Here is a 19,897-nt window from a genome sequence, read left to right on the forward strand (position 1 = left end):
GAGTAGAATTGCATTGTACTTGTGCAATCACCTGTTGCTGTTGCGGAAAGCTGAAAGTTATACACAGATTTTCAACTGTGCAGAGGTTGGTATTTATAACCATTGGTCAAAGGCTAACTGTATATGGTTTTGGTTTTATCATCTATAGTTTGAATTGGTTATTTTTTCAGGTTTATTTTTCATATAGAAATAGTTAAGCTTATGAGGACCAAGGTATTGTTTTGGAGTAACTTTTTTTTTTTTTTTTTGGTGGTACTGGGGATGGAACCCGGGGACCTTCTCCAGGCTACACTCCCAGACCTATTTTATATTTTTATTTGGAAAAAGGGTCTCTTAAGCCAGCAAGGCTGGCTTCGGACCTGCGCGATCCTCCTGTCTCTGCCTCCCAAGTGTGGGGATTACAAGTGTGCGCCACCACGTCCGGCTGGACTAACTTTTTTTTTTTTTTTGGTGGTACTGGGGTTCCTGGAAGCCCTTCTTCCTCCGGGCTACACTCCCAGACCTATTTTATATTTTTGAAACAGGGTCTCTTATGCCAGCGCAGCTGGCTTCGAACCTGCGCGATCCTCCTGTCTCCGCCTCCCAAGCGCGGGGATTACAAGCGTGCACCACCACGCCCGGCTTGGACTAACTTTTTAATAAACTTTTTTATTTAGTTTTTCCACTCCCCCCTCCCAAAGTATTTCATTACTCCACTCAGGAAGTAATTTTTGATGCTTTAGTATTTTGAGAAAAAGGAAGCAGTGTTATAAAAGGCCAGTATAGCAATGAACAATCTCACGTGATAGTGAAAGGTTGAAAATAGAGTTAGGGAGTTTAGGAGGGAGGTAAAAACACCAAGCGGGTTATCAGAGACCGCTGCTTTATTCGGACCCGGCACCCTCCGGGAGTCAGCCGGCCTACGGGGAAGAGACTGACCGGCCAACGCATCTGGAGAGCTGCACATAGTCCTGATCGCCGGCTGAGTCATGTGGCAGATGGGAGGTACTGATGTTTTATAGGCATGCTGATTCCCTCGCGACCTCTTTAGTCTTGTGGCATCTAGAGTCTCGCGATATCTCCGCTTCTGGCTTCCGGGGTTCCGCCTCCTGTTCCCGCTGCAAGAGCACATGGGGGAGGGGAGGGACCCGACTTATCAGATAGTTCATATTCTTTCACATTAAATCTTAGTTTAGGCCTGGCGTGGTGGCGCACGCTTGTAATCCCTGCGCTTGGGAGGCAGAGACAGGAGGATGGCGCTGGTTCGAAGTCAGCCTCACTGGCTTAAGAGACCCTGTTTCCAAATAAAAAATATAAAATAGGTCTGGGAGTGTAACCCGGAGGTAGAAGGGTTTCCAGGAACCCCAGTACCACCAAAAAAAAAAAAAAAAAAAAAAAAAAAAAAAAAAAAATTCTTAATTTAGTTTTTAATGCCTTATGCTATAAACCTCTATGAGCTTGGCAGCTATTAATTTTGCATGCTCAGTACATTCCTATAACTGTATTTTAACAAGTAATGAATAATTTTCTATTAGTTTTGGTGATAAAACAGTAAAACTTATTAATTTGTTTTGCTGATTCCGTCTATGCTGCTATCGAAGTAATACAGGAACTTTGGGCCTAGCTAAGCGAGTCACTTGAACTTGCTGGCTCATTAAGGTAATTTCCAGTTTCAACAGGTTCTGATTTACCACTACTATCAGGGTTATAATGCAGGGAATAGTAAGTAGTTCAAAAGTATCTCAACAGTATGAAAATTATTAATTCACACCCTTTTTAGTGTTAGGGTTTAAAATCTGTGAAACTATTAACTTTCTGACCTGTGAGTTACACACACAAGTGTGTGAATATTTTATTTTGGTGGGTATTTTCAGATCTGTAAGATAGGCCATTTAAAAATGTTCCTTCTTGAGCTGGGCGTGGTGGTGCAGGCTTGTAATCCCTGCACTTGGGAGGCTGAGACAGGAGGATCACACAGGTTTGTAGCCAGCCTCAGCTACTTACTATGGCTCTCAGCAACTTAGTGAGACCCTGTTTCCAAATAAAATATAAAAAAGGTCTGGGAGTATAGCCCAGAGGTAGAAAGCCTCTGGGTTCCACCCCCCCCAAAAAAAAAGTTCCTTCTCTCAGTATTTTTGTAGAATTCAAATACAATATAAAAATGGCAAATGAATGATTTAACAAAAAAATCTAAGATCTGCAGGGTTTGTACTATAACACAGATAACACAGATATGCCTTACTTGTTTGAGAGGCATCTCTTCCAATTTTTTCTTAAATTAAATATGAATTTTCAAGTTATTGTCTTTCTACCTATCTCATTTTCTTTTCTTCTTCCCCTAGCCTGTCTTTCTGTGTTTTCCTTTTTATGTATTTAGTAAGACCAGAGGAAATTAAAAAAAAAAAAATAACAGTTTATACATTTTGGACTATGGTGAATTATTATGGTTTACTTTTGCTAATTCATTAACAAAGTATCTTTCGCAAGTTTTCTAGCTTAGTGCCATGTAACTTTTGGTCGGAGGAAGGGTGTTTACGCCTCTACTCGCTTTCTTCACCAACTTGTAGCGATTTATTGCTATTACAGAAAAACCATTAGGTCATCTAAACATGTCTTAAAAATTCAGATTGCTCTAGTAATATAGCATTTTATAATACATGCAGACAATTTAAGACGAATAACATGTTTTTACTATAGTTTTTCAGTTTAACCGCGAAAAGCTTAAGAAGTACCCATTTCTATAGTTAGACATTAGTTACGGAGTTTAAAAGTCTTCCTTCTCGGCTGGGCGTGGTGGCACGCTTGTAATCCCAGTGCTGTAAGTTAGTGCAGATTCCATTTCTTTTAGGGAGACACTAACTCCTGAAAAGCAAGGAAACACTTTGCCTGTAAGTTTCACCTTACCTACAGAAAATGAATCAGTACAAAATGTATTAAAGTGCTTCTTTATACCACAAAATGGATGTCTCAGCAAGGTTTTTATGGTCCTCCTGAATACAACTGGCTTGAAGTCATACGGGTTCGTCTACATGACAGCCATGCCCTATTATTTTAATAGCTCTTGAGTGTACATTTATCCAGTAAATAGATGACTAATATTAAAAGAAATCAGGCCAGTATTTATTAGCTGGCTAATTCCTATAAAGATCCTCCTAGTTCCATTTAGCCCCATTCAGGTTAAGCAGTTGAAAAATACTTGGTAAATTAACATGAATCTGGAGCACATTAGAACTATGATTTATTTTTTTAGCAAATTCATAACCCTGTTTGCTATTTGGAAGGACTTAAGCACATGGTGTGGTTCTCAGACGAAAAGTAAAAATGTAATAGTTTCCAAGTTATCTTTATATACCAGCGCATATATGTGGAATTTTTGGTAAGTTCTTTGATAGTTAGACTTTATAATTTGATCAGCTGCAAAATTTTGCCCTTGTGATTGTTACTGTGCATTGCCTAATAGAAGCAGCTGATTCTGTATCTGCCACAAGCTTCCTAACATGAATAATAATAGTGACTTTGGCTTTTTTAGTCCCTGTGCGTTTGAAAGATAAAATTAGCGTGTGTGCGTACTTTTAGGAGAGGTGCTCTGACTAATTATTCCGTAGCTTTTTCTTCATTGCTTTAAGTGCGTATGTAACTAAAAAGCTGTCTGTATATTGTTTTAATTAAATAAATTAGGTTTATGACAGGAAAGTCAAATTTTTGTTAGCCTTTTCCAGTAAAAAAGGTCTTATGACAGATTTTCAAAGACCATTTTTTTTTTTTTTTACATTTGGAAAATCTGTTGACACTTAATAAGAAATGAGAGTGTTTTCTTTTAAAAATATTGTTGAGTCTGACATGAGTTGTGAAACTAAACATTCAGACTTTAAATTCTGTTTGCTTAGATCCTTTTTTTTTTTTTTTTTTTTTTTTTGGTAGCAGTAGGGATTTAACCTAGGGGCTTTCCATTTATACTCCCAGCTCTATTTTATTTTTTATTTGGAAACAGGGTTTTACTAAGTTGCTAAGGCTGGTATTGAACCTGTGATCCTTCTGTCTCAGCCTCCCAAGTACTGAGATTACAGGTGTGCACTACTATGCCCAGCTTTAGATTCTTTTCTGAGAGTGACAACAAGTTATTTATTTGTGACTTTTAACATAAAAGCATTACCTATAGTGCAGTTTGTTTTTGATTGGAAGTGGGTTGAGAGATCTTTCTGTAATTTATTCTACAATAATTACTGAGCATGTACTCTGTGGCAACACTGTCTTATGTATGCTGCAGTATAGAGTAGATATTCTTATATTTCTAAGTGAAATAGCTTACTGCTTTTCCTGAGATAATGATTTGTCCTTATTTAGGTATTTACAGGTAACACTTTGTGTCAGACAATGACAATGTGTCTTATTTTTTGTGTGTGCACCAGTATAATACATGCTGGGCTTTTTTTTTTTTTTTTTAAACTGGGGATTGAAGCCAGGGGCATTGTACCCCTGAGCTACATCTTTAGTCCTTTTTATTTTTTATTTTGAAACAGGGTCTTGCTAAATTGCTGAGACTATCCTTGAGCCTGTGATCCTCTTGTTTCAGCCTCCCAAGTACTAGGTTTTCAGGCTTGTGCCTCTGCACCCAGCTTTACGTGCTGTGTTTTCAGCCATCTCTTGATTTGTGTGTCTTAAACAAACCTGAACTCTTCAAATTAGATCAGACTTCTCAATTCATGACTATCTGTAGTGGCCTAGACATCATCTTTTTGTTAACCAGGCATTATGTTGGAGGTAACGCAGATAAGATTATGACCCTCTACAAATGACTGCAAAATGGAACCCCGGGACTACACTGGACGTGCCCTGGGCTAGTCATCATTTACTTTGGCCTTCTTTGGGACCAGACATAGTCCAACTTCACTTCCATTTCACACCAGAATGAGCCAGAACCCCAGGTCTGAGAGACAACCAGGGTTCTGAGCAGCTGAGTTATTCCATATACAGACAAGCTCGTAGGACACAGGGTGATACAAGAGAAGGGCTGATAATCGACTCTTCTACGTCAGAAAACTGACAGTCTGGTTTGTTTTCTGACTAATAAAGCTGGGTGCCCGTGCTAAAGTGGTTTGACATCTCCGGGTTGGTTTCTTTGGGTGAGAGGACTAGATGGTAGTTGGATCAAGCCTCTCTTGGCTCTGATTGTGTGCATGCTGGCCTGTCCTCTTCTGGTCAGCAAAGATCACAATTCCCAAGGATCGCTGACGCTCTGCTATTTCTACCAACCATTTTTTCTGTGCCATTAATGTCAGTGGAAATTACTTGTTTTTATGAAGTGGTCATCCCACTGTTTTTCTGTAAGCCAGGCCTGCCGAATATTTCTAATTCAAAATTTGGTTCTTTATGTGATCTAGACCAGATTCTGGAAGTAACCCAATAAAACCACATGCTTATCCAATTTGTGCAGTAAAAGAGAGGTTGCAACTTCATAGTGTTAGCAAGGGAATTAAACTGTGAGGGCTTAATTTTTCATGCCGATTGAAGGAAAAAATTTTCTTTGTTGAGAATTGATTTCTAGGCCTTAATCAATGGGGCGGGTTAATTATCCAGTCTTGCCTTAATATGTTTTCCATGTCGTGTTATGGTGTTTGTTAATCTAAGCGGTCTGTCGTCTTTTTCATGAGCACTCGCTGCTTCCTGTTCCTTCCAATCTCCTCTCCTCTCCCCAGTCCTCGGCCACCACTAATCTACTTTCTGTCCCTGTAGATCTGTCTATTTCCAGATATTTGTATGTAAATGGAATCATAGACTATGCGGTCTTTCATAACTGGTTTATTTTAGTTAGTGTCTCAGTCAAATTTTGCAGTGCTGTAAACCAGAACAACCGACCACACAGCTTAGAAGAAGGAGGACTTATTTGCTTATAGTTTTGTTTTGATTTTTTTTTTTTTTTTTGAGATCTCAGGAGTTTCATCTTGGGATGAGGCCGGTTACACCTGTGGGTTTCAGGTTTCAGGACAGGCAGCGGAAGCAAGCAGAGAGAGGGAGAGAGCCAGACTCTGCTCCTGCATCATGGAGGCCAGAAGCAGAAAGCACAAGGGGCAGGAGGGTCAAAGGCCAAAGCCCAGCCCCTGAGGCCACACCCCCGGGACCACCTTCCCCAGCCACACCCCACCTGCTGAGGAGGTGACCACCTGGATACGTCCGTCACGATGGATTGAACCACCCAAGAGAGGACAACTCTCATGGCTTGACTACATCAGCTCTGAGCTTCCCAGGAACGCATTCTGTATTTAGCCATGGCAATTAACATAATGTTCTTAAGGTTCACCTATTTCGTGGCATATATATCAGCAGTTCATTCCTTTATAATGCTAAATAATATTCTGTAATACCCATTTATTGGTGAACTGTTGGGGTGATTCGACAGTGTCTCAGATTGAACACAGTGACTATTACGGTTTTGTAGCAGAAGCACAGGTGAAGAAGAGCAGAGGGACTGTCTTAGAGAAGGGAACAGTTCAGTTCAGTCCCCAGTACACACACACACACACACACACACACACACACACACACACACACACACATCAAGTTGCTGTATGACATAGAATAAAAAATAAAGTGAAATTCAATACATCTATGGGAATATAAGTGTATTTTAATTTTTAATTTTTATGTGTATAATTAATCAGAATATTTTCTTTAGACAGCTTTGAGAGTAGAAGAATAGAATAGTTCCCAGCAGACATAGGCATGGAACTAATGACATTAGGTTCTGTTTGCCATTATATTGAAAGTTCCTAGAATTGAGGGCTTGGTTTCCTATTACTCTGATCCTTCTTACTGTACTAACATTCTTAGTAAACTTAGTACTCAGTAGATATTGGCTGGTGGCTAAATGATAGCTCAAGAGTTCAGAACGGTGTGTTTTTAGTCTGGTCCTGAATGTCGAATGTTCCTGTATTTCTAGTTCGCACTTATCTCCATCGTCACTAATGATTTTTTCTTTCTTTTAACAGAGTCCACCTGTAACTGGGTCACCAACTCGTTGCACAAAGCACAATGTCTCGATCCAGACAACCCCCCCTTGTTACAGGCATCTCTCCCAATGAAGGGATACCCTGGACCAAGGTCACAATTAGAGGAGAAAACCTGGGGACCGGCCCCACTGACCTCATAGGTAAGCGCAGGGACGCCGAGCGCTGGGCTGAACGGAGTGTTAGGTTGTGTTATTGGAGCCAGATAGGTTATTATGAAAGAGTCAAGCCAGTAGGAAACCAACATGATGATCTTGATAGAATGAGGTGTATAAAAACGAAAGGATATTTGTTTTTCTGTGAAAAATCATTATTTTATCAAATCTCGTCTGTAATGGCTTTCAGATCTTTCAGAAAGGTTTCCACAGCTGAAGTTTGCCTCTGTTTCTCCCTTCATCTCCTACTGAGGTGCTACAGATAGAGACTAAACATTATTTTTAAAAATACAGCTGGGTGTGGTGGCACACGCTTGTAATCCCCGTGCTTGGGAGGTGGAGACAGGAAGATCCCGCAGGTTTGAAGCCAGCCGCGCTGGCTTAAGTAAGAGACCCTGTTTCCAAATAAAAAAAATATATAAAATAGGTCTGGGAGTGTAGCCTGGAGGTAGAAGGGTTCCATTCCCAGTAACCCCCCCCCAAAAAAAAAGAAAAAAAATCTATATCTATATAGATAGATAGATAGATAGATAGATAGATAGATATGGGTGTCAGGAAGAGCCAGGTAGAGAGCCCATTTTAGATGCACTTTTATGGTCAGTACAATTATTTGTCTGTGAATTCCACAAGGGGATATAGAAATGCATTCCAAACGAGGGGGGAAAAGACCTCAGTACGTGCTCCTGAATATATATACTGACTTCCTACATAAATTTATTTCAGACTCAGGCACTCTCCTGACTCTGTACTTAACTGACCAGGGACCCACTGATGAAGTCCTGGAGATTATGAATTGAAACTTACTTTTCTACATTATAGCTTCTGGTTAATATGTTGCTTTTTAGCTATCTGGAAAATTCCTTAAAAAGAGAAAGTGAATTGGAGCTCAGCACTGTATTTACTGAGTTTTGTACTTACTAGCCAATTCCTTTTGCTATTATTATTTATTATTATTATTTGTAGTACTGGGGATTGAACGCAGAGACATTCTACCCGAGTTGTCGCCCCAACCCTATTTTATTTTTTATTTGGAAACAGAGTCTCACTGTTTCAGAGGGCCTCACTAAGTTGCTGAGGCTGGCTTGAACCTGTGATCCTCCTTTCTCAGCTAGCTTCCCACATACTGGGATTACAAGTGTGGGACACCATGCCTGGCTTGCTAGTATTCTTTAAATTCAGTTCTTCTTATTTTATATTGTGTTCTCTAGCTATATTTTTTGACTCTTTACTAAACATCACCTAAATTTATTCTTGCAAAGATAGTCTTATCTAATCCTATGTCTCATTTTTTGACACAACTCAATTCAGATATTTCTTTACACAAGTAGAAAAAAAATCCACAGAACGCATGGAAATATACCATAGATGGAGGTTATGTCTAAAATTTTAACTGGCAGTCGTTGTAAGTGCCAAAACATGACAGTTGCTAGTCTATGTAAATTTTAATCTTGTTTTAGCTTCAGGCAAGCTATTCTTATTTGACCAAGTGTATATTACTTTCATAAACCTTGCTAGTTCAGCTTTCAACCTGCTTCATGCATTGCCAAGAAACCATTTTTTAAAAAAGCAAACTTAACCTGCTAAATAATTTTAAGTGTTTTTAACTCAGATGATATCTACACCAGCCAAGTAAAACACTATAAAAAGTACTTTCCTTGGAATTCTACAAGTTACTTTTTTTTAAACATGCTATTATATTTCGTGAAGCAGATTTCTTTTATAGCTTTCAATATGTTAGCAAAAGATACGCTTAAGAAGCGAAGATGTGGGTTCTGTCTATGTTCTTATTTTTGTTCTGTGATGTTCAAAATGATCTGTTAGGATCTGTGTTTAAATTATTTCCTAATTATTAATCTTTGGAGTAAAAATGCAGATGAGATATTAAATCAGAGGAAACTTGAACAGCAATGAGCAGATGAATAAACTATTATTCTAGGTGTAGTTTGTGCTGCCTTGTCTCTTAATAGATATTTGTTTCTTTATGTGAATCTGTTTTTAAGACATGTTGATAGAGTATCTGAAATCTCTCATCCCTCAATTTTAATTATAGAATAGTTCTCTAGTAGGAAACTTACATTAGAATGACATTTTTTTAAAAATGAGGACACTATTTGTATTTTTACACAATGCTCTGACATTTATTGTTATTCTATTTTCTGAAAAGTTAATATTTAAAATCAAAAATCTTTTTTTTTTTTTTTGGTGCTAGGGATTGAATGCAGGGGAGTTCTACCTCTGAACTACACCCCAGTCCTATTTTATTTTCATTTTGAAGTAGGGTCTCACAGAGTTGCTGAGAGTCTCACTAAGTTGCTGAGGCTGGCCGCGAACTTGCGATTCTCCTGTCTCATGCTCTCAAGTACTGGGGTTACAAGGGAGCACTGGCACACCTAGCTTATCACTACACTTATAAATCCTATATCAGTAATTAAACTTTTAACACCGGTAGTTATTTCTCTTCTAAAGTTCCTAAGAATAATTTGAGATTCTCTTAATCTAAGAACTCTAGATTGACTGGACATAATTACAATCCATTATTTTCTAATTCTGATGATGTTGGGAGAAACTTAAATATGGTCTAAAAGAAACCTTAAATATTAGAGAAATACAGATTGGGGGGAAAACCAACAGAGATAGCAATATGCTCGCAAATAACAGTGGACATATAAAATAGTAAAAATGACTTGAGCCAGGGAACTCTAGTTCTAGATTCCTTTTTCACGTTATGGCCACATTTCAGGTCTTCTCGTCGTTCTTTCGAGCTTTCATTACATGTATGCCTTTATTTTCAGGTTTGACCATTTGTGGCCACAATTGCCTCCTGACAGCAGAATGGATATCTGCAAGTAAAATAGTGTGTCGCGTGGGACAAGCCAAGAACGACAAAGGGGACATTATCGTCACCACCAAGACGGGTGGCAAGGGGACCTCCACAGTCTCCTTCAAACTACTCAAGCCTGAAAAAATCGGTAAAAATTAGAATGACTATCCTAAAGGAAAAAAAAGATCAATTTGTGTCTTTCTGTTTAAAGCTAGGAGATCGGGACGCAGCTTGCCTGCTCTCCTATGTCATTAAGTTGGGTTCTGCCTGTGGATGGTAGGAACGGGACTTTGGTGTGGTTAGTATTACTTTTGGGAAGGCCTTTGCCGAGCTCATGGTCAGTAACCTAAGTACAGCAATCACAAGAGAAATGTGGTTCTAAATTATTAACAAAATATATTCTTTTTACATTTTGATAATGCCAGTTTGGTTTCTTAAAAGTGAATATAGTAATCTTGCTTTTTTGTGTGTGGTACTGGGGATTTATCCCCAGGCCATTCTGCCTCCGAGCTGCACCCTCAGTGAGCCCTGTTTTATGTTTATTTTGAAGCAGAGGCTCACTAGGTTGAGAGAATCACCACTTGTTGAAGCTGTCTTTGAACCTGCGATCCTCCCGTCTCAGCCTCCCAAGTACTGGGATTATAGATGTGTGCCAGCACTTCCGGTGGAATGCCGCGTGTAGGCTGCGAAAACAGTTAAGGTTCTGGGTGAAGCAGCTTCTCTTGGCTAAATTAGCAAAAGCATTTTCTAAATTATATTCCTTCATCCCTCCATCTCTCCTGTCCTTCCAGGCCTTGATGAGATCTTGCCTGGCTTGGATCCGCGTTTAGTCCTCCACGTTCGTTTTAGTCACTCTGCCCATGGTTCTTCACGCGTGCCGTGTTTATGCACTTACCCTTGCTTCCTGCGTGAGCGGTGGTTAAGAACTTGGTCTGAGGAGCCAGGCTCTGCGCCTCAACACGAGCTCTTGATACCACCGGCTACATAACATCAGAGCCTAGTTTCTTTGTGGGTAGAAAGGGAATGGTAATATTACCAACCTCATACTACTGGATAAGTTAGAACACAAGTGAACGTAAAGTGCTCAGCAGAGTTCCTTGCACAACAAATTGGTAATGTTAAATTGCTGTTCTTATTGTTACTTATGCACCTGTCCATCTCTTCCACTAAAATAAGAGTATCAGATTCCTCTTTAAGAACCTGTACTGTCATACACAAATACACAAATATTTGTGTAGTGTAGGGATATCATAGACACAATTAAGTCTGTAATGGTCAAAAGCAGTGTTGCAAACATGTTTTGTTTTCTGTCATTTTGTGTGTATGTGTGTGTGTATGAACTAGGAATTGAACCAGGGGCATTCTACCTCTGAGCTATACCTCCACCCATTTTTAAATTTTGAAACAGGATTTTGCTAGGTTGCTGAGAACCTCGCTAAGTTCTAAGGCCAGTCTCAAACCTTCAATCCTCCTGTTTCAGTGTCCCCAGTACTGGGATTACAGGCATGTGCCACCATGCCCAGCTGTTTTTTATCTTAAAGCATAAAACCTTTCTATATCATTATCCTTCACAAATCAATATATTTTAATAAATAAAAATTTAGGATATTTAAGGAAAATTTATAGTTGGCTTTGTAGCCATCCATACATGTAATGCGTATAAATAAAATACTCCTATTTTTATTTACTTATTTACTTAGTTTCTTTAAAGACTGAACTGTGAAATTAAAGCAGGAACCTGTTTTAGTTTTCTGGAGGAACAAAATATTTTGATAAAAGTCCAGCATCGTCTTACAACCTATTTTTATAGCAGATAAAGAAAACTTAGGAGAAAGTACTATTTTTATTCTGAAACACCTAGCACCTAATAGGCATAATAAAGGTTTCTAGACCTGAGCCCCACAGAAAGCGGACTTGAGCATATCTTCAGACAGCCCCTTTGCGTCCTGGCAGAACTGTGGGCACAGAATTAGTAGGTTTACAAGGGTGTATAGCTGCAAGTTACCTGGTATTAAAAGCCCTTTCCAGGAGTCACTCCCTTAGAGAGGTGAGCACCTGCTTTGTGCTCCCTGGCTCTTCTGTTACACCTTGAGGTCCCGTGTGTGTGCGTTTGTAGGCACGTGTGCACATGTACATAAGCGTGTGTGTGTGTGTGTGTGTGTGTGTGTGTGTGTGTGTGTGTGTGTGACTGGTGAAACCTGTGCTGAGTTGATAAAGAGCGTGGCCACATAAAGGAAGAGGAAGATGCTATTTTCAAAAGTATTATTTGGTTCACAGTGCCCACACCCAGCCAGTTCCTCCTGTATAATGGAGTTGTTTCCATGCCACAAGCCGTGCATTCTTTGGAAGTACTTGGCTGGCTAAATTATTGAATGTCTTACTGAATTTACCAAATTGAGTTCAACATATTATTGAAACACACCCTGCTGTTTTTCTCACTCAGAAAATTTTCAGCATTGATCAGAGTAAAAAGAGTGAAGAATTGTAAGGAGCATGTTGTTCCTGCGTGAGGTTTCTCAACAACGTGTGTGTGTCCATGGCAACGTGTGCGTGTCCATGGCAACGTGTGCGTGTCCATGGAAGAAAAGAAAGCGAAAGGCATGTTTTGAGAGTTTTGAGAACCACTTAGAAAACATTAGGATTTCATTTACATTTGAATGTCTCTAGGTAGCTTGTAGAACTCAGAAGAATCTCACAATATTAAATGTAGTGTGTGTGTATACAATGTACTTTTAGCAGTCATAAGAAGATTTTCATTGAACCACTACTTAACTTGAATATCTTGTGTCTCTGCATTCCCCAGTTATTTTTTGAAGGCTTGTATAATTTCAGAATATTCTCATGAATAAGTAGATAATATAGACCATGTGATTGTATTTCATACATAAACTTTCTAAATTGTATTACAATTTAATCAGTAATATTTAACCATGTATAAATTAAATAATTATAGTATTTACTCTTCATAAAATGCACTTGTTTTTGCAGAACATTTTCTCAGGGGCCTAATTTGTCTTCTCTGCTCAATAATGTACAATGAAACCACAAACCAAGAGTTGCTACTTTTGCCTTTTTATAGATTCTTAGTATTTTTTATTTTTTAATTTTTTGGTGGTACTGGGGTTCCTGGAAGCCCTTCTACCTCTGGGCTACACTCCCAGACTTATTTTTATACTTTTTTGTTTGGAAACAGGGTCTCTTAAGCCAGCGCAGCTGGCTTCGAACCTGCGCGATCCTCCTGTCTCCGCCTCCCAAGCGCGGGGATTACAAGCGTGCACCACCACGCCCGGCTAGATTCTTAGTATTTTTAATTAAGCCACTAGCTATTTAAAAATTTCAAGCTGTAATGCCTTTTCATTTCTTAAAAATGTTCTGTTAGGGATTTTGTCTTCGGTCTTTAAAAAGTAAAGCAACACAGTAAGAGTTAGCATGTGCCTGCGGAGAGTCTTTATTTTATTAAGCCTGGGTTCCTCATTGTTATAGGCATTTTGGATCAGTCTGCGGTGTGGGTTGATGAAATGAACTATTATGACATGCGCACCGACAGGAATAAAGGCATTCCGCCCTTGTCCCTTCGTCCTGCGAATCCTCTCGGCATTGAAATTGAAAAGTGAGTACCATCTTGCCTTTGGTTGTCTGTTCTCCAGTCGCTAAGAGTTTTATGTACTCAAGGATACTCAAATTCCAGAGTCCTCAAAGCAAAACAGTAGGCGTGATTTCTGAAGCTTGGTCAGCTTTGCTAGGGTTAATGTTACAGTTAGTTAAAGCTTTTGTCAAAACTGCTTGCCTCTTTAGTGTTTTTCAAGTTTGCATTTGTGCAAAAGAAAAAAAATGACATTTTAATAACTAGAATGTGTAGAGAGAGAGTGTGTGTGTGTGTGTGTGTGTGTGAGAGAGAGGGGGGGGAGGGGGAGAGGGAAGGAGGAAGGGAGGGAGGGAGGGAGGGACGGACTGGGGATTGAACCCAGGGCCTTACACAAGCTTTTTGCCACTGAGCTGTATCCCCAACCACTAACTAATACTTTTAGTGATGTGACCGTTGACATGTTATCTGGAATCGGGAAGTTTAAATATTTAGATGGAGCAGGGCAGTGGCACGTGCTTGTAATCCATGTACTCGGGAGGCTGAGACAGGAGGATCACTGATCTGCAGTCAGCCTCAGCAACTTAGTGACACCCTGTTTCAAAATAAACAATAAAATGGGCTGGAGGTGTAGCTCAGGGGTAGAATGATCATGGATTTAATTGCCAGCACTTAAAAAAAAATTTAGGTGGTATTTGAAGTCAAAATAGAATTTGTAATCTATCCATTTGCTTGATTTTTCTAGAAATATTTAGAATAATTAGGTCCAAAAAGGTTTTTCATTTTGTTTATAATCCCTGCTTACATTTTTTTCTTAACCCAGACATATTTAACTTTAGTTATCAGAACTGTGCCAGGTAAATGATGTCTCTCAAGGTGTTTTGTAACCAAGTCTGGAGTTTTGTTTTCTTAATCCTCAACTGGGTATTTTTTTTTTTTTTTTTTTTGTGGTACTGGGGTCCCTGGAAGCCCTTCTACCTCCGGGCTACACTCCCAGACCTACTTTTTATACTTTTTATTTTGGAAACAGGGTCTCTTAAGCCAGCGCGGCTGGCTTTGAACCTGCGCGATCCTCCTGTCTCCACTTCCCAAGCACGGGGATCACAAGCGTGCGCCACCATGACCGGCCTATGTTTATATCTTATTTAAATAACTCATGTAACATTAATTATATCTAATTGATTTTCTGGCCTTAGTGATTCTCATTATGGAGTTATTTAGTGAGCATGGCTTTATAAACACTCAGGGAAGGTGACAAATTAGTTCCGTTAATGCTATGACCACATTTAGGTTTTAAGTTTTTCTAGGAGTAGGGAAAATTCTTTACTAATCTGCAAACATTTAACCTTCAGGCCTACACTTGCAGATCATTAGTAATTCAGATAGCAAGCTGTGTTTTCACTCTTAGCTTTACCCCTGAGAGGGAGGCAGGGCGTTTATTGGGGGACCTATGAGTGTTGAAAAGCCCTGGGGCTTGGCTGCTGTTGGTGAGCTGGGACTGTCCCTAGGTAATATCTTTGAGGCACTCTGGCATTATGGGGTTGCTTTGGAGCTGTCTTATGGATTTTAGTGACCTATAAATTAAGAGTTTAAACATCAAGACAGTCCAGGAAAGAATGATAATATCTGGGGATGTGTTTTAGCACATTTTGCGGAATGGATAGACTTTGCAGTTGAGAGTAAACCCTGTAGTGGTCAGCCTCTACACCCCTGAGAACCAGCTTCTCTCCAAGGCCGCTGCAGAAGTATAGAACAGAAGGACCTTTCTGACCGCGCCTCCTAGACCAAGAGGCAGCTTTGTGCCCGGCCAAAGGAGCTCGGGAGGACCGCACAGTGTCTGCAGGAGCCTCACTCCACGAGCCAAGCCCGGATTCAGTTGGCCGTTCATTGTTACAGAGCCGATGTCCTCCACCTTGACTTTAGCAGCCAGCCCTCCCTCACTTGCCCTCTCTCCCTCTCCCCCTTCAGCTTACTTCTCTGCCATTGCTCTCAGGATGCTCGTTTGGCTTGAGCTGTCTGTCTCTGGTGGTGCTTTTCCTTCATTCTTTTAGGGTCATCCTCAGGTAAGGTTGGTAAGAGCAGCCAGGAGTAACAGCACTGAACGTGCTCAGCTGGCTTAAAACTCCCTTGGCTTCTGTGGGAAGCAGTCTCGTTGGGTCCCAGCCCCCTTGGCGTGGCTGTGGGCTGTAGACCCGCCCACCGGCAGGATGCACTGGAGCACGTTCCCCAGCTTCTCTGCCTCGGTCTCCTCAGGTGCAGGCTGGAGTAGCTGCTACTTAGGGTTGCCGCAAGGTGCGTTGAACAAGTGCAGGTCTACATGTCGAACACAGCAGGTGCATAATAAATGGTAGCCATCATTACTGTGATGCTCTGCTCTTCTTGGATGTATACATAACATTGAAATTGAGCTGGGGGGTTGGGGGGTGCGAAGGAGGCAGACACCAGCCAAGTTATTGTGTGAGACCAGGCGTCTTTAATTAACTGGCACCTTCGGGGAGGTCTGCCAACTGTGGGGGAAGGGACCGGTGACTGAGCAGCAGAGCCACGTGGTCAGCGGAGTCGGCGGCAATCCCGGTCGGTTGGCAGAGTCACGTGGTCAGAGAGGAACTGATGGTATTTAGCTGGATCCTAGGGTGGGGCTGGCCAGTCCTCTCTGCAGTCTTGCGACCTCTGGAGTCAGCCTTGCGATGTCTGGAGTCTCGTGACACCTGAAGTCTCATGATGTTTCTGCTCTGGCTTCTGGGTTCCGCCACCTGTGTCCGCTGTGGGGTCCCGTGGGGGAAGGGAGGGACCCGACCTATCAGTATACTCTTCATTGCCCTGCTACTTAGGAAAAGACAGGTGTCACGGTGGCTCAGGCTAGCCTTGAACTCCCGGGATGAAGCAATCCTTGGGCTTCTGCCTCCCAAGTAGGTCTGGCTATAGGTGAGTGCCACTTCCTGGCCTAAGAATCACTTTTTTTTTGTGGTGAGGGGGGAGGAGGCGGGTACTGGGGATTGAACCCAGGGGCATCGTGACTGAGCTAAACTGCCAGCCCTATTTTAATTTTTATTTTTGAAGCAGGGTCTCACTAGGTTACCGAAGTCCTCGCTAAGTTGCTGAGGCTGGTCTCCAACCTCTCTCCCAAGTACTAGGATTACAGGCATGCACCATCATACTTGCCTAAGAATCACTTTTTAATTATTTAGCACATAGGTTACTAAGTTGCATTAAAATCTTAATATATGCACCTTTACTCTGGAAGTATTAAATGGGGATGGCAACACATTTTTCTTTTATTTCTTAAGTTTCAGTAATATTTACTCAGCTATGAACAAATATTAAATAACATATATTGCTGTGTGTAGTGGCCCAAACTTGTAATCATAGTACTTGGAAGGCAGAGACAGAAGGATTGCAGACCAGCCTCAGCTACTTAGTGAGGTCCTCTACAACTTAGTGAGACCCTGTTCAAAATAAAGAAGAAAAAATAGGACTGGGAGTCCTATTTGACCCTGGGTTCAATCCCCAATACTGCCAAATGCTGCCAAATATATATTATATAATATACATATTATATTATATATAATATATACTATATATTATATTATAATACAATTTATATTATATAATACTTCTGAAAGGGTAAATTAGCCAGGCTTGGTGGCTCAGGCTTATATAAGCCCAGTACTTGGGAGGCTGAGATAGGAGGATCAGAGCCTTAGCTACTTAGTGAGGCCCTCTGCAACTTAGTGAGACTTTATTTCAAAATACAGAATAAAAAATAGGGCTGGGGGTGTAGCTCAAAGGTAGAATGCCCCTGGGTTACATCCGCAGTACTACAAAAAAAATAGGGTTCGGGGTGCAGCTTGGATGTAGGATGCCTCTGAGTTCCATCCCCAGTTCTGGAAAAGAAAGGGTAAAATAATGACTCTCAAACAAATATAAAATGAATAGACACCAAAGACTCTTATTTAATTCATCAGTTAATGAGAGAACCAATAAGATTTCCAAACCAGCTCAGAGGAAAATCCGGGGAGAGACACAACAGACAAGCTTAGAAGGGCCAGGGCCCCTACTCCTTCCTGCTGCAGGCTTCTTGGGCAGGATGCCTCCGTCACCAGCAGCCGCACTCCTTGCTGGCTCTCCAACAGACGTGCCCTAGTCAGCTACAGAGAAGGCCGACATCCCCATAGCATCAGAGAGCACCCGGAGGGCCCTCTGGACAGGGAAAGGGCATCCGGTAATATTTTGGTGTAAGAGGCTTTGGCAATTTTTATTTATTTTTTTAATGTCCAAACAGCGAAGGTGCCAGGAAGCAAGAAAATGAAGTATCAATATAGGAAGAGTGAGTATAGGAACCAAGAGAGAAGGTTTTTGGCCAGAAAAATGCTTTTTTTCTTCTTCAGGTTTCGTTTCCTTCCTTCCTTCCTTCCTTCCTTCCTTCCTTCCTTCCTTCCTTCCTTCCTTCCCTCCCTCCTCCTCCTCCTCCTCCTCCTCCTCCTCCTCCTCTTCCTCCTCCTCCTTCTTCACCTTCTTCTTCTTCTTCTTCTTCTTCTTCTTCTTCTTCTTCTTCTTCTTCTTCTTCTTCTTCTCCTCTTCCTCCTCCTCCTCCTCCTCCTCCTCCTCCTCCTCCTCCTCCTCCTCCTCCTCCTTCTTCTTCTTGAATAAAGTTACTCCCAAGAAAGCTATTTGTATTTTGACATCAGAGAGAGAAATCTTACTTTTTTTTTTCTCTTTTTGATGGAGGTGCAAGAAATAGAACCCAGAGCCTTTGTGCATGCCAAGTGTGCATTTTACCGCTGATCTACACCCCAGCCCAGATAATGTTGGTTTTAGAGAAAGAGAAAAGGAACAGAAAGGCAAATTGTAAAATATTGGTGTGGGTTTTGTTTTTCTAACTCACTTAATGCTTTTTAGATAAAAACTTCTGCCTCTGTGGAGAAGGGTTTCATAGTCAGATTAGAACTTTTACCATCTTTTATTTGTTTTTTTTTTAATGTTATTTGGGGCTTTTTAATCACTAAAAGGCTGAAGAGGACCTTTTTAAAAATTAATTGAATAAGGAACAACAGGATTTTAATATTTGTTGGCTAACAGATATTAATTAAGAAGGTTTGGAGAATTCTGAGTGCTTATTATAAAGTACTCAACTGTGGTCCTGATGAATTATCAGATTAAAGTGGGGAGGCTGCCTTTGGAGATGAATCAGCTCCTGGTAATTGCAGTGTGAATGTTTATGGAAATTTTCTGCAGCTGACAGCCAGTGTACAAAATGGGACTAAGGGGAGGCCTGTGGTGTTGTGGTCGGTACATCTGAATATGAAAAGACAAGCTAGAGGCAAAACAATACAATTTCCTTCTTGCTTTTTGGTGTGAGTCAGAGTTTAATAAATATTTTATTGGTGGGACCTAGCGTGGGTGCCGTCAACTCTCAGTCCACAAGTTTAACAACTGGCATTTATTGGCCGCCTTTGACTGTTCTAGAGCTCCATATTCCAAAATTTGTTAACTTCTGTCTTTGCACACATGGTGCCGTGATCCTTATAAAAATGTTACTAATTGCTCAGAAAAAAATAACTTCACTTTGAATTGAGACGAGGATTTGCTTGTAAAAGGTCTGTATATCTGGTTTACTATGTTGATTGTCACACACATATATATATATATTCTCTGCATGGCTTCAGTTCTAAGGAAGACAAACCATTTAAACTGAAAAAGAAGATAAAAACAGATTTGCATTAAGTGGAAACCTTCACTGGATCTTGTTTCTTGGCAGGAATACACACTTGTCTAACAAGAGAATATTTATAAGTAATGTTTTGGAGACAGAACACCTCTAGGAGTGGGGACAGAAAGATGGAACTTTGCTCCTGTTTCTATGTGACTTCTACCTTTTTATTTGTGAATTACTATCACACGAGAAAGGCTGTCTAGAGTACTCAGCTGATGTACCACTAATGTCTATTTTATTTCTACATAGGTCTTAATGGGCAATACTTACCTGATTTTCTTCTCATCAGTTCAGCTTTCTAACGGAAAGAAAAAAATAAAACAACCAATGTACCCACTACATTTAGAAAGCTACTTTTAGAAAAGGAGAAGTGACAGCAAAAGAATTCCTAGTAGGAGCTCAGGAGAGAAGAGTCTTGGATGAATTCACCTTTTAGAATTTTGTCAGAGTGGATTTGTGGACTGTGATAGAAACGGTGTCAGATTAAAAAGAAAAAGAAACAACCAAAGCAAACTCATAATATTTAATATAACAGAGTGTAAACAGTGTTGCTAAAAATTTAAAGCCAAAAGAAACGAGGATAACATACACACACTCAAAGAATTACATAAACCCACTTTCACTGTGCTAGCCCACCCCGTC

At 40.5% G+C, this 19,897-nt stretch overlaps 1 protein-coding gene across 2 annotated transcripts in view; it reads left to right on the plus strand.

The window, feature by feature from the left end:
* Positions 1-7,008: 7,008 nt before the first annotated feature.
* Positions 7,009-19,897, plus strand: part of EXOC2 (exocyst complex component 2) — a gene marked incomplete at both ends in the record, with an annotated part of 142,019 nt that continues 129,130 nt past the window's right edge. For both annotated transcript variants that reach the window (XM_080710817.1, XM_080710816.1), the window contains 3 exons: positions 7,009-7,126; positions 9,931-10,107; positions 13,443-13,569. In XM_080710817.1, coding sequence (XP_080566943.1) covers positions 7,009-7,126; positions 9,931-10,107; positions 13,443-13,569 — 422 coding nt within the window. The remainder of the gene's footprint in view (positions 7,127-9,930; positions 10,108-13,442; positions 13,570-19,897) is intronic.

The sequence above is a fragment of the Muscardinus avellanarius genome (genome assembly GCF_963383645.1).
Source record: "Muscardinus avellanarius genome assembly, chromosome: 14".
In the NCBI taxonomy this organism is placed as follows: domain Eukaryota; kingdom Metazoa; phylum Chordata; class Mammalia; order Rodentia; family Gliridae; genus Muscardinus; species Muscardinus avellanarius.